Source organism: Agrilus planipennis, unplaced genomic scaffold (genome assembly GCF_000699045.2).
Source record: "Agrilus planipennis isolate EAB-ADULT unplaced genomic scaffold, Apla_2.0 scaffold15, whole genome shotgun sequence".
NCBI classification, from domain to species: domain Eukaryota; kingdom Metazoa; phylum Arthropoda; class Insecta; order Coleoptera; family Buprestidae; genus Agrilus; species Agrilus planipennis.
The window spans coordinates 1,903,063-1,919,385 of record NW_020438871.1 but is presented as its reverse complement, the minus strand read 5'-3'; the positions used below and the strand labels follow the sequence as shown (position 1 = coordinate 1,919,385).

General features: G+C 33.8%; 2 protein-coding genes across 8 annotated transcripts in view; one reads left to right on the top strand and one right to left on the bottom strand.

The window, feature by feature from the left end:
* LOC108737612 (fork head domain-containing protein FD5-like) overlaps nt 1-10,249 on the top strand; it is an 11,062-nt gene extending 813 nt beyond the window's left edge. The window contains exons 1-2 of one of the 3 annotated variants that reach the window (XM_018470554.1): nt 2,956-3,725; nt 8,850-10,249. In XM_018470554.1, the coding sequence (XP_018326056.1) occupies nt 8,852-9,784 (933 nt within the window). In that variant the 5' untranslated portion in view covers nt 2,956-3,725; nt 8,850-8,851 and the 3' untranslated portion in view covers nt 9,785-10,249. Of the gene's footprint in view, nt 1-2,955; nt 3,726-6,258; nt 6,408-8,849 lie in introns of those variants that run through there. The other 2 variants (XM_018470557.1, XM_018470555.1) reach the window with 2 other exon arrangements.
* The window catches only part of LOC108737595 (nucleolysin TIA-1), a 744,862-nt gene that overhangs the window by 348,521 nt on the left and 380,018 nt on the right, over nt 1-16,323 (bottom strand). The window lies entirely within an intron of this gene.

Below are 16,323 nucleotides of genomic sequence, written 5' to 3'. Positions count from 1 at the left end.
ATGCCAAAAAAGTATTTAGTGACTTATTATGAGTTTTTCGTTAATTTGTATAACATTTGCCGAAAAGGAGACGTACATGAAGATACACAGACGTTATCAACAATTAATAAAAAATTCTATTGAAAATTTCGGTGGATGCGCCGGGTAAATTTACAATTAACGCCATAATTGAGTTATAATCTCCATTTAATTGAAGCAACGCGATCAATCTTTGCCTTTAAATTATATTTTTTCCATGTATACGCAATTATATTATTATTTTACAATAAATTAGTTGTATATAGGCAACCCAACATACAGCAAATATTGCAACCCTAATACTTTACTTATTTATACTTAAGAAGAATAATAGACGTTTTTTTCTTATGCAAATAACTTTTTCATGTGAGACCCAATTCTAATCACGATCAAACAAAAGAAATACTCGTTGAAATAATTAATTACTTACTAACATTGACTTATTAGATGTAGTGTTTGGATAAAAATCCTTACACATTTTTATTTGGAGCTACTAAAAAGTATTTAGTTACTAATTACGAGTATTAAGATTAAGTTGTGCTATAAACTATCGCTCTAGTGCCGAAAATGAGACGCTCACAAACATAAACAAACCTTTGGTCTAATTAAAAATAATTTTGTTGAAATTTTGGTGGAGGCGCCGGGATAATTTAAAGCAAGCGCTATAATTAAACTATAATTTCGATTTCATTGAAGTAGATTGATAAATTTTCTTCTTTAAATTATAATTTGCTCATGTATAGTCAGTTAAGGACTTATATTTTTGCTTTTACAATAAATTAAACTGTAATTTGCAATATAATATATAGACAACCCAACACAGAGCAAATACTGCAACTCTGATAATCTAACTAGAAAATAAGTAAATATTTTTTCTCACGAAAGTAACATTTTGAAACTCAATACTATCTTCGGCGATACCACAAAATATTTCATGGAGGCAACTAGTCAATTAATAATATACTTAGAGACATCCACTTGTAAAATTTGGTTGAAATCCCTGTGCTAATTTTTATAACGTTAAATTACTACTAATGCATCTTAACTTTGCATTGTTTATGAAATATTATTATTTTCTATGAAATAACTAAATTGTATGTTTCACTACTTTTTATCTCTTTCCCGTAAAACTTTCGGGAATAAGGGGTGGACATGGAATATCCCAGATTTCGGTCTAATTTTTGAAAATTCATGACATTCAGTTTTCTAATAATAATAACATTGAGTTCTTTTATTAAAATGTGTACATGTATCGTCGATTCTTCTTAAAATTACCTAATTCAATATATCTATATTAATGACCTTTTGTACAATTTTGTTTGCTTGCATTAAAGATGAAATTCGACATACGGTGCAGCTTTTCTAACTAAGTTGCCAATTTAGCTCAATAATATGTTTGCTGGCATTGAATAATATCAATAATCAATAAATATTATACCTAGTAGGGTAATCTAATAAATGCAATCAAGGGTGTAACTGTAGGCTATAGAGATGGGCAGAAAATACAGCATTCGATCATTAAACCTAAGTTTTAGTTTGTTTAGCTAGGTACACTGAAAATATGAAAAAAATAAATTTTGACAATCTCGAAAAAGACGTTCTCTATTATGAAAAATACAAAGATCTAATTTGTCCAATTACTTAGCGATTTTTAAGGTGAAAGTCTAAAAATATGACCTAATAAGTAACTGACTAATAAACACTAAAGAGTTGGATTATATTTTTGTCAAAGTTGTTGACCGCTGGTTGATTCTTTGGCCGATTAATGAGCTATTCCAATTGATTATTATATTCGTTTTACATATTACGTAAATCATATTTAAGAATTAACTTGAAAAGTTAATTGAGTTAAAGTTATTTTATTTCCACTCATAATCTGTGGAAGGCAATAATTTCACTATTTTAGCGCATAAAATCCTTAAATTTATCCTTTTTATGGTGCAGTAATGATGTATTTTATGTGTAGCTATATATCGCCAAATTTGGTGTAATACTGGGCAGCCAAGTATTGGTTTGTCAATGATTGACCGATGTTTAGTCAATCTTTAAGTCCTAAGATTTGGTACATTAACATATCGTCAAATATGGTGTAGTACTGGACAGCCACATAGATAGGTTTGTCAATATTGGAGCAATGTTTGGTCAATCTTCCAGTCCTAAGATTCGGTGCATTAACATATCGCCAAATTTGGTGTAATACTGGGCTATCAAGTATTGGTTTGTCAATAGTGGACCAATGTTTGTCCAATCTTCAAGCCCTAAGATTGGATACATTAACATATCGCCAAATTTGGTGTAATACTGACCAGCCAAGTATTGGTTTGTCAATAGTGGACCAATGTTTGGTCAATCTTCAAGTCCTAAGATTCGGTACATTAACATATCGTCAAATTTGGTGTAGTACGGGGCAGCCACATAGATAGGTTTGTCAATATTGGACCAAGGTTTGTCCAATCTTCAAGTCCTAAGATTTGGTACATTAACATATCGCCGAGTTTGGTGTAATACTGGGCTATCAAGTATTGGTTTGTCAATAGTGGACCAATGTTTGTCCAATCTTCAAGCCCTAAGATTCGATACATTAACATATCGCCAAATTTGGTGTAATACTGAGCAGCCAAGTATTGGTTTGTCAATAGTGGATCAATGTTTGGTCAATCTTCAAGTCCTAAGATTCGGTACATTAACATATCGCCGAATTTGGTGTAGTACTACTAGGAATACGATTGTCAATGCTGGATAAATGTTTGACCAATCTTCAAGTGCCAGGGTTACGCACCAATGCCCTGACCACTAATTAAGCTACGAAAGGTGATAGCAGCAAGAACAGTGAAACATATAAAAAGTTTCTTAAAGTATTTCGTATGATATTAATACATTTATATACATCGGTTCGACGAATGTGTGACCTAATAAGTACGTTTCGTCGTTCTTACTTGTGTCACCTACCGCAGCGTAGTGGTCAGAGCATTGGTGCGTAAAGCCAAAGGTCCTGGGTTCGATTCCAGGTGAGGTAGTAAATGCATATAATATGACACTAGATATTAACGTCTTGTGGCAATAATCCAGCCTGATGAAAAATAGTATGTGTAGTACTTAACGGAAGTGCAGGTAAAGTAGGCTCTGAAGATCCTAGATCATTAAATCACCCTCGACAGATGTCGCAATAAGCGCCCACCAGTTAACAAGATTTCTTATATATGCATAGGTGGGTACCCGTCCCAGTAACTGGCTGGTAAATACAATGGGGTATTAAATTGACGTAACAAAATGAGACGGCGAGCTTTGTGCTGTTACAATGTTAATAAAAGGTAACGAAGAACAAAGACAAAACATAAAATGGAGTGTAGATAGAACGTGCTCAGAAAAATTGAGCTCCGCCCAACGATTCGAGCACAACCGTCCCATTGGAGCACTTGCGCACACAACCGACAACAAATAAACTCAAAGTTATCCCCTCACGCAATGTGCACCAATTTGTAGATCTGAGTTCAAAGAGAAGCCGCCAAAACCACCACGGCTTCCACGCGAAACATCCTGAGTGTTGTTGACATAATACCCGGAGGTACCTCTTTATGTTGTTATCAAATTTGTTTCCAACGCGCGGCTCTTGAGTGACTCTTATTTTTTTCCCTCTCGTCATCCAACACCAAAATGTGCTCACATTGGAAAACTTTTGGAGGCAGAGAATTTTCATAAAGAAAAAGGTATTTATTTAAAAATTACGTAACTTATTTACTTGACATAGATAAAGTTATCATTCGCAATACTTTTTGAAAACTTTACCCGACTTGAGTACGCTAAAATATTAATTTCATTAGTAAAAATTTTGGTGGATTCGCAGGGCACATCGGAAGTCCTGTGCGATCCTGTGAAAATCATTATCCATTATTTGCCCTACAAAGTTCATTTACCATCCGCTACCAACGTTCCTCTAAAGTTAATCCCATTCATCAACTTTTTAGAGTTAAATTCAGAAATTTTGGTTAACAATTCTTCCATTAGAAATCAGAAAATTTCAAAGTTGAGATGACCAGACTAGATTTAGATATATGTAGTAGGCATTAGTGAAGTCCGTTGGCCAGAAGCTAGAGTGGAGACTTTAGAGTAATACATACATGATCGGTGGAAGGTAATTCGGGGGTAGGAACTGTAATGCGTAGGAAAGTAAGGCAGAGTGTAGAATATTATTTACAAAAAAGCGATAGGATAGTTATTGTTAAATTAAACTCGAAGCCGGTAGAAGCAGTAATACTACCTACAGGTCGTAGAAACGGTTTATGCAGTTATGCAGATATAGAAGACGTGTTAAATTTAGTTAAAGGGCGGGATATCCTAGTGGTTGTAGGAGACCTCAACGCAGTAATAGGTGAAGGTAAAGACGATGCAATAGCAAGTTCTTTTGGATTAGGCAATAGAAGTGATAGAGGAGATAGGCTGATAGAATTTTGCGATAAATATAATTTAACCGTCGCGAATACTTTATTCAACCATCACGTTAGGAGGCGCTATACGTGGAAGATGCCAGGTGATTTAGGAAGATATCAGTTAGATTACATATTTCTATGCAAAGATTTAAAAATCAAGTGAAGGACTATAGGAATTATCCAGGAGCAGATATAGATAGCGATCATGACGTATGTTTAAGCTAGCTGCTCACATTTACGAGAAGGGGAAAGTCCCAGAGGGTTATAAACGGAATGTGGTAGTAACCATACCTAAAAAGAGAGGCGCAGATAGGTGCGAGACATTTAGAACATTTGGCTAAACTTCCCATGTGTCAAAAATCTTAACTAGAATTGTACAGAGGAGGATGGAAAAAAGGGCGGAAGAACAATTAGGGGAAAGTCAATTTGGGTGTAGAAGAAATAGAGGAACGCGGGAGGTCATTCTAGCTTTACGGGTAACAATAGAGAAAACGATAGAAAAAGGAAAGAGTGTGTAATTAGGATTTGTATATTTAGAAAATGCTTTTGACAATGTCAAGTGGACAAGATGTTAAGTTTACTTAAAAATGTAGGGATGAGTTACAAAGATAGAAGAGTGATACTTAGTTTGCATAAAGAGCAACAGGCAGTTGGAGCTGGAGCTGCAACGTAGATAAGTAAATAGTAGGAAGGGAGTCAGACAGGGATGCACACTGTCACCGCTACTTTTTAATCTATAGATCGAAGACGCGATCAACATTTTTAAAGATAATACAACTGTAGGGATACATATACAGGAGCAAAAGATTAGTATGTTTAGATTTGCAGATTATATGACAGTATTCACATCTAGCAAGGAGAAGTTAGAGATAGCTTTAAATAAAATGGAGTTAAAAGGAGTAGAGGTAGACCTAGATTAGATTACTGTTCGCAAATAGTTAAGGATGTGGGTTGTTCTAGTTTTGGGGAAATGCGAAGATTAGCTCAAGTTAGGAAAGAGCGGAGGTGCGTGTCCAACCAGTCTTAGGACTGACGACCTTATGATGTTGAATCCCTTCAACATCAAAGCATTTCTACTTTAGAATTTGGGTTTTATCGAATTCTGAGCTTATAACATACTTTGCGACGGAAAACCTTTTGAATTATAACGATTTCCTCGTGAAAATAACTGCCCAAAATAATTTTCAACAAAATAAATTAAAAAATCAAAGATTTTTATACCTATGTGAACTAGAATTTTGAAATGGGACAATATAACAATAATATCACTATGGAAATGGATTGATACATTATCTTTAAAATATATTCCCATTTTTGTCTTCATCCCCTAAATAAATGCATTATTTCTACATTAGAAAAAAATTCCAGTACTTAACAACTGAATCTTTTTTACATGCTCTACCAGCTTTGTAGCTCATACAAAAAAAAAACAAACCTCATAATGATTATTTATTTAGAAAATGGTTAACGCTTACCTAGACGTAAAAATGAAGTATAATGACTCATTTAGTACCTACTTCATTTTTTCAAAACGCAAGTACCTCCTTACGATAAGCAATTATCCATCCAACACAATAGTGACTGCGCTGATGATAATTTTCAATATGATACTTCTTGGTGCCTTAATATATTGATAAAAATATTTATCAATCAGTTTTTGTGATGCACATGAGTTAAGTGAATTTTATTACGAGAATTTTATTATTTATCCAAGGTTAGTTGTGCAAGTATTTATAGTTAGTTACTCACTCTGTGACTGGTAAAAAAGGATATAAATAAACACAATTGTCTGTACACTTTTACCAACAATTTATCTTAAGGAATATTATTGCCTACATACCGCTAAATAGCAAAAATCCTGTTTAAAGAGAATTTACCATTAAATGGCGTATCTTCGCTTACTTAGAGGCGTTTTAAAATCCTACAGGTACTAGGATCCAAGCACATCTAAATTCAATCAAGGTAATGAGTAGAGCTAAGAATTAAAAATGAAGACGTAACATAAATTGAATTAGGAATTTGATTAATGTGTGAACAGGGTGTCGCAAAAGGGCTTATATTTCTCATATTTTGGAATAAGAATCAATTATGATAATCTTAATTAATTGCTTTATAATTACCAATATACGTGAACAGACCCGACTTAAATTCATTACCTAATACATGCACATATAGCCGCGTACTAAAACAATGAATAATTGATCACCAAAGAGGGGCACTGAAACGCATGATTGACTCATTATGCATATTTTAATTAATTAGCAAATAATGGAAATAAAAGTAGCCATTGTATCTTAATTCTAAGCCGTCACTATCATAAGGTCGTCAGTCCTAAGACTCTATCTCCACCCTTTCCTATATCCTAAGCTAACCTTCGCATTTACCTAAAACTACTAGAACATCCCATATCCTTAACTATTTGTGAACAGTAGTCTAATCTAGATCTACCTCTACCCTTCTTAATTCCTGTTTCTGCCTCTAATATGCCCCTGACTAGTCCTTCGTGCCTAAAAAGGTTTCCTACTAACGTATCTCGCCTATTTCTTATTGACTTCCATAGAGTCCTCTGTTCACCTATCCTTTCTAACACCTCTTCATTTCTAACCTTCTCTATCCACGGTATCCTCATCATTCACCTTTAAAAGCACATACACCTTTAACAATCCTTTTCGAATTACTAAATTAAGTGACTCCTTTTTGTTAAAAGCTATTCTATTCTCCGCTATCCTTTGTTTCATATCTCCACTGCTCCTTCAATCCTGACTTATCTGACTTCCTAGATATCGAAAACAGCCGTAACTGTTGAAAATCTAACTTCTCGCCTCATATATATATATATGTAATAGTTGTTTATATCTTATGTCCTTATCCATCATCTCATTCGAACAGTTAATAACAAAAAATGAAATACCAAATGTCACATTAAAACTAAACCAGGATTTGAAGAAGGAGTTGAGAGTTAAATGAACGAATAAAAATCATATTCTTCTTTAAGAGAGTTGCAAATATTTTTTCCATATACTAGTTTAATGAATATTGAATAAGTAAATATCTAAACAAAAAAGTTTACGTTTAACTAAAGCCTGTAAATGAAGGTGTAAAAAGATAATTTGAGTAGCTTAAGAAAACGAGACCACTGAAAACTATATTTCTGGGACTCTGGTCTCATTTAAACAAATGTTTAAAAAAATGTAGGTTTCAAGTTTCAAACCCATAAACCTAGCGGCAATATAATATAAGCTAAAACAGTAGGCATTGGTAGCAAAAACTAACGCACAAAATATATATACCAATAAGTAATTTACACGAATTAAAAGTCGATACCTCAAAGAAATTTATAGCGTTTAAACACCAGACAAGTAAAAAACAAGGAAATGCGTTCCGAAACACGTACACAATTTATCTAATAAATCAATCGAACTGAGATTTTTAATTCTAGAGCAAATTGCACATTCATGTAAACCTTGATAACGTCAATACAATTACCTTCTCTTTATTATCAAGGTACACACCATCTACTTTCCCTATTTTGTTAACAAACTAAATAATCTAATATAGCGTGTGGGAGTCCTATCTCAATAATAATTAATCGGAAACGTGCTTAATTTTGTTCATTCATCAAATATTAAATATATATCATCTAATATTTACAGGACACATGATTGACAAAACAGAAAAATGACCGATCATACACAAACCTTAAGTGGGTGAAACTTAATAGTAGATCAAATAATCAGTAATCACCAAGATCCTAATATCTATTGCTGTTTATGCATGCCTGTCACTCTTATATCTCTCATTTTTAATAAACCATTTTACACTTCATCATTATCATAAGGTCGTCAGTCATAAAACTGGTTGGACACGTACTTCCACTCTTTCCTATCCTGAGCTAAACTTCGCATTTCCCTAAAATTAGAACAGCCCACATCCTTAACTATTTGCGAACAGTAATCTAATCTAGGTCTACCTCTACCCCTCCTAACTCCTGTTTCTGCCTCTAATATGTCTCTGACTAGACCTTCATGCCTGAGAAGGTGTCCTACCAACCTATCTCGCCTATTTTTTATTGACTTCCATAGAGTCCTCTGTTCTCCTATTCTTTCCAATACCTCTTCATTTCTAACCTTTTCTACCCACGATATCCTCATCATCCGCCTATAACACCACATTTCGAACGCTTCTAACCTTTTCTTTTCCGCCGAGCCCCCTGTCCATGTTTCGCACCGGTACAAAGCCGTGCTCCAAACATACACCTTTAACAACCTTTTTCGAATTTCTAAGTTAACCGTTCGCGAGCACAGAAGTGACTTCTTTTTATTTATTTTGCACTTATCTAATAAATAATTAGTATAAGTTATATCGTCAAGGATGCTACATGGTCACAATATTTTCTCTTTCCAGATATGCCTCGGCCTTCCAGGGAGACTTATGGAGACCAAAAGCCTCCATATTCTTATATATCACTTACGGCTATGGCTATCTGGAGTTCGCCAGAAAAAATGCTACCTCTCTCAGAAATATATCGCTTCATAACAGACAATTTTCCATACTATCGTCGCAATACTCAGAGATGGCAAAATTCACTTCGGCACAACCTCTCCTTCAACGATTGCTTCATAAAAATTCCAAGAAGGCCCGATAGGCCCGGCAAAGGAGCTTATTGGGCTTTACATCCAGCCGCTCTAGACATGTTTGAAAACGGAAGTTTCTTGAGACGAAGAAAACGTTTCAAACTTCCCAAAAACGTTTCGAAAGAGTTAGACTCTTTAGTAAAGATGCAACCTGGAACTTTTCCGGGGATGTCCTCGTCCTCTTCAGTTCCTGCTCCTAGTACAACGGTTGGCTATTCTGAATCCGAAAGTAGCATTCCAAAGACTTCTAATACAATTAAGAACTTCAGCATAGATAGCATAATAAGGCCTGATAAGAAAGCCACTCCAGAGGCACAAGTTCCTCCACCAGTAACGCATCCAACTCTTTCCGAGAGTGAACTGTTTTCCAAGTGGTGTGTACCATTCTCACAACATTCAGAATTGGTTCATCATCAAGCAGCTCTATTGGAATATGCGGCTAGTTTAATGTCGATGGCTCCAGTTATGTCGCCGGCTATGTTGGGGCCGCAGCCCTTCGTACCAGGAGGACTCTTCTCCAGCACGTTCCCAGCAACACCCTTACCTATGCGCTGTGTTCCTACGATACCTTACACTGTGAACGAATCGCAACCAATTCAACAAACTAAACAAACTTTTAGTGATGCGGTATGTGAAGAACGTCAAATGTTATGTAGTGAACAACAACAACAGTCGACTAGTAAAAGTTCTGATAGTGGCCCGTAATCTAAAGGCTGTGCGTATTTTTACAAACACTGGAATAAGTGAGTTATCATCTATCAAATATCTCAGTTCACTGTTTACTCATTGTCAGCTAAACCTCACGTAACTCAAAAGGTCCTAATAGCTTCAAATAAATTACATTTCAGACAAAATAGTGATAGAGAACATGCTTCCTTGTCCTATTTTCAAAAATTATTGTAGGAACTCTCTTGATTCAATTCAATAAATGATGCAGCAAAACGACGCCCTAGATTTTCTTTAATCTACAATCTTCATCAGGAATTCTCAATAAATTAAAAAATATCTATCATACCGATTAACCTGTTTAGGCCATGTGATTTGTTGAAGATCTGTCATTAATATATCAATCAACACTAACGTAACCAAACCTAACCGTGCCCCAAGATTCTACCTAAATCAAAATAATTTTTTACAGATTAAAATAATTCGAAGTGGTCTGTATTCTGTCGAAACTGCCAGACGCGATCTTTATGGATCTCATCAGCGCGTCGCAGGCAGCTTGACAGAACACAGACCAACTTTTACCTGCTGTCTTAACAGTGCGTTTTAGAAAATACTACAAATGGCGCAGTAAACGCCATCTGTAGCACGATGCTACATTTTACGATTTTGTAGTATTTTTTACAGATTGTTTCAAAAATGCAACATAGAGGGTAGAGGGTAATTCTTGCCCTCTTCAGAAAACAAACGTTAAGTATTAAAATAGTGAAGTGTCAAAACAATTTGTGAGTTAACGTATTGATAGGAAGAGGCTAGGGTGAATCTATTCAATGCGGTACCTACTTTAAAGGATTTTAAATAGCAATAGCCCATCGAAACGAAAATTATGTAAATATAAAAAATTATAATTCATATGGTAGGTATCGGTGTATCAAATGTGATGCAAAAAGAAAAAGGTTAATAAACAGAAAAATAGAATGAAAATGTATTTTCTTACAAACCTAAAACAAGATAGAACGAAATTTTCAATTTATTTCAACTATTAGGAACCTTTAATAACAATGAAAATTACGTAAAGTTTAAAATATTTAGGTGATTGTATAAGTATTATAAATTAGTTCAAAAATATGAAGTAAACTTTCGATATAAAGAAAACCTAATCTGCTCACGCAATTCATTGTCAGTTATAGATAATTAGATATAAAAAGACTTTACATTCTATCAAGTTTAATAACTATAGTAATAACGTACTACGATCGTTCCAGTATAATGACTGATAGTAATTCTTATAACAGTTATTAGGTTTATCGTAAAAAACCTATAAAATGTTCGTTTATATAGGCGTCTTATTTGAACAATTTACTATTTTTTTTTATTTATTCATGTACTAATATATATTAGATACAATTTGTAACAGGGTGCTCAACAAAATTCTTTCGTTCAAATACTTTCATCAAATCAAAACATAAAAACAATATTCTTTTTGTCCAGCGTGTACTAAATTTTAAACTTCGCACTTATAACTTATAACCGAAAAGAAAAACTTTCGGGAAATCAGTTCCTTCAATTTTAGATCACTTAATTACAGTATAATACAATTTAGGCGTAAATACCTAAATTCTTTCTATGAATTGCTATGACATCAATACATTTTCTAATAATCGTGTTTTGTAAAGTACAATTTTTCAAATATACCTAAATCATGACGCCGTATATAAAAATATCCTGAAATATCTTAATAGCAGCACGTTAAAACTTACATGAAACAGCTTTAACTAATATACGTTTTACGTATATGCTATAGGTACTCGTAATAAATATTATTTAATTGTAAGTTTTCTGTTCTTTGTTCATCTCTATAATAGATACTCCGGAAAGCAATAACTTTAAATAGTATTATATTTCAAAAAAACGCTCCATTAGCTCATTGAAATTGTTAAATAATTTATTGTATTGTACCTACCCTATTTGTAAATAAAAGTGATATACAAATTACCTACCGATCTTTATTTAAATATTATTTTCAAAGAAGAACGAAAAGTATTCGTTCGATAAACAAAAATTAAAAAACTTATTACAATAAAATGTGTCAATGTTTTCCTTTCTTTTGTATTAGTTGTTAGTAATAAACATTCTTATGATTCTGTAGTCTCAAAACAGAAGTGTAAATTAATAAAATCCATAATGCTATCATTCCTTGAAGTCCATTTTGAAAAATACGAAAACAAAAATAATTTGTTTCAAGAAATTATTTTGTTTCGTCTTTACATTATTTAGGTTTAGGTAGTCCTTATTATAAAAAAAAAGATACAAGTCAGTAATAATCCTTCTTGGAAGATATAACTTTGTGTTACATTTCGGGTATTTTTAGCCAAATTGTTTAGCGAAAGTAGTCATAAAGTTTGTGGATTATGTAAAAGTCGAAAAACACAGAACGAATTGTATTTCAGTTGGACATTTACGACGATAAAACTTAATTCGTCAAACAATAGACAATATAACGAAATTCTCATATTGGCCGACATTTCTTGAAGGGGCCACAACAGTTCGAATAAAGAAGTGAATAAGTCGAAGTAATAGGCTGTTGTTGATACTTTGTATCAGCGGCGGATATAAATTACGAATAATCTGACATAGTGAGACAGAGGGTAAAATTTTTGACGAAAGATTATCTGTGTCATTTACGACGATACCTAAACCACGACGGTCCGACCGAGCCGAAGAAACGAAGAATTAACTGGAGTGTAGACAAGTGTTATATGGTAAGTAATAAAAATAAGATTATCTGCAATGCCGATGATCTTTACAAGATTACAGTTTTATTGCCAAAACGCCGCACTGAGGACCGTTTATATTTATGTAATCGTATTTCTTCCGAAATTTATTTCGTCTTCGGTTTTGTGCATCACACAATAGCACCTTTTAGCAGTACCTAAACGCTTCGAAATCCTATTTCACCTGTAATGCCCATAAAAATGGTTCGACTTTAACAATGGCGCGGAACGATTTATATTTTACAATTCACTGGACAGACACACATACAATGGCGTCACGTTAAACAGGGGGTAGTGAACACTTACTCACTTATTTCATCCTTTAACAGTACAATGTACAACCAATACCAATAAACAAAGCATAAACTTCTTCAACTTTCTTACAAATAATTCATCTCACTATACCATTTTACAAATACAAAGTCACCCTGGGGGTGTATTTTCCGGATGCACCACAAACAATTTTATTTTCTTGTAACGAGCATCACCGTTTTAAAATTATACTAGCCAAATTTTGACGGGGTTACCCACTGATTAAAATATATGCATATGCAACCAAGTATACACTCGGATAGAAACATTTAGACCCGATAATTTTTAGTTTACCCCGATTTGAAAGTATTATAAATTANGTGTAATTAGGATTTGTATATTTAGAAAATGCTTTTGACAATGTCAAGTGGACAAGATGTTAAGTTTACTTAAAAATGTAGGGATGAGTTACAAAGATAGAAGAGTGATACTTAGTTTGCATAAAGAGCAACAGGCAGTTGGAGCTGGAGCTGCAACGTAAATAAGTAAATAGTAGGAAGGGAGTCAGACAGGGATGCACACTGTCACCGCTACTTTTTAATCTATAGATCGAAGACGCGATCAACATTTTTAAAGATAATACAACTGTAGGGATACATATATAGGAGCAAAAGATTAGTATGTTTAGATTTGCAGATTATATGACAGTATTCACATCTAGCAAGGAGGAGTTAGAGATAGTTTTAAATAAAATGGAGTTAAGAGGAGTCGAGGTAGACCTAGATTAGATTACTGTTCGCAAATAGTTAAGGATGTGGGTTGTTCTAGTTTTGGGGAAATGCGAAGATTAGCTCAAGTTAGGAAAGAGCGGAGGTGCGTGTCCAACCAGTCTTAGGACTGACGACCTTATGATGTTGAATCCCTTCAACATCAAAGCATTTCTACTTTAGAATTTGGGTTTTATCGAATTCTGAGCTTATAACATACTTTGCGACGGAAAACCTTTTGAATTATAACNGGATGTTGGAGCTGGAGCTGCAACGTAGATAAGTAAATAGTAGGAAGGGAGTCAGACAGGGATGCACACTGTCACCGCTACTTTTTAATCTATAGATCGAAGACGCGATCAACATTATTAAAGACAATACAACTGTAGGGATACATATACAGGAGCAAAAGATTAGTATGTTTAGATTTGCAGATTATATGACAGTATTCACATCTAGCAAGGAGAAGTTAGAGATAGCTTTAAATAAAATGGAGTTAAAAGGAGTAGAGGTAGACCTAGATTAGATTACTGTTCGCAAATAGTTAAGGATGTGGGTTGTTCTAGTTTTTGGGAAATGCGAACATAGCTCACGTTAGGAAAGAGTGGAGGTGCGTGTCCAACCAGTCTTAGGACTGACGACCTTATGATGTTGAATCCCTTCAACATCAAAGCATTTTTACTTTAGAATTTGGGTTTTATCGAATTCTGAGCTTATAACATACTTTGCGACGGAAAACCTTTTGAATTNAGAGCTAAGAATTAAAAATGAAGACGTAACATAAATTGAATTAGGAATTTGATTAATGTGTGAACAGGGTGTCGCAAAAGGGCTTATATTTCTCATATTTTGGAATAAGAATCAATTATGATAATCTTAATTAATTGCTTTATAATTACCAATATACGTGAACAGACCCGACTTAAATTCATTACCTAATACATGCACATATAGCCGCGTACTAAAACAATGAATAATTGATCACCAAAGAGGGGCACTGAAACGCATGATTGACTCATTATGCATATTTTAATTAATTAGCAAATAATGGAAATAAAAGTAGCCATTGTATCTTAATTCTAAGCCGTCACTATCATAAGGTCGTCAGTCCTAAGACTCTATCTCCACCCTTTCCTATATCCTAAGCTAACCTTCGCATTTACCTAAAACTACTAGAACATCCCATATCCTTAACTATTTGTGAACAGTAGTCTAATCTAGATCTACCTCTACCCTTCTTAATTCCTGTTTCTGCCTCTAATATGCCCCTGACTAGTCCTTCGTGCCTAAAAAGGTTTCCTACTAACGTATCTCGCCTATTTCTTATTGACTTCCATAGAGTCCTCTGTTCACCTATCCTTTCTAACACCTCTTCATTTCTAACCTTCTCTATCCACGGTATCCTCATCATTCACCTTTAAAAGCACATACACCTTTAACAATCCTTTTCGAATTACTAAATTAAGTGACTCCTTTTTGTTAAAAGCTATTCTATTCTCCGCTATCCTTTGTTTCATATCTCCACTGCTCCTTCAATCCTGACTTATCTGACTTCCTAGATATCGAAAACAGCCGTAACTGTTGAAAATCTAACTTCTCGCCTCATATATATATATATGTAATAGTTGTTTATATCTTATGTCCTTATCCATCATCTCATTCGAACAGTTAATAACAAAAAATGAAATACCAAATGTCACATTAAAACTAAACCAGGATTTGAAGAAGGAGTTGAGAGTTAAATGAACGAATAAAAATCATATTCTTCTTTAAGAGAGTTGCAAATATTTTTTCCATATACTAGTTTAATAAATATTGAATAAGTAAATATCTAAACAAAAAAGTTTACGTTTAACTAAAGCCTGTAAATGAAGGTGTAAAAAGATAATTTGAGTAGCTTAAGAAAACGAGACCACTGAAAACTATATTTCTGGGACTCTGGTCTCATTTAAACAAATGTTTAAAAAAATGTAGGTTTCAAGTTTCAAACCCATAAACCTAGCGGCAATATAATATAAGCTAAAACAGTAGGCATTGGTAGCAAAAACTAACGCACAAAATATATATACCAATAAGTAATTTACACGAATTAAAAGTCGATACCTCAAAGAAATTTATAGCGTTTAAACACCAGACAAGTAAAAAACAAGGAAATGCGTTCCGAAACACGTACACAATTTATCTAATAAATCAATCGAACTGAGATTTTTAATTCTAGAGCAAATTGCACATTCATGTAAACCTTGATAACGTCAATACAATTACCTTCTCTTTATTATCAAGGTACACACCATCTACTTTCCCTATTTTGTTAACAAACTAAATAATCTAATATAGCGTGTGGGAGTCCTATCTCAATAATAATTAATCGGAAACGTGCTTAATTTTGTTCATTCATCAAATATTAAATATATATCATCTAATATTTACAGGACACATGATTGACAAAACAGAAAAATGACCGATCATACACAAACCTTAAGTGGGTGAAACTTAATAGTAGATCAAATAATCAGTAATCACCAAGATCCTAATATCTATTGCTGTTTATGCATGCCTGTCACTCTTATATCTCTCATTTTTAATAAACCATTTTACACTTCATCATTATCATAAGGTCGTCAGTCATAAAACTGGTTGGACACGTACTTCCACTCTTTCCTATCCTGAGCTAAACTTCGCATTTCCCTAAAATTAGAACAGCCCACATCCTTAACTATTTGCGAACAGTAATCTAATCTAGGTCTACCTCTACCCCTCCTAACTCCTGTTTCTGCCTCTAATATGT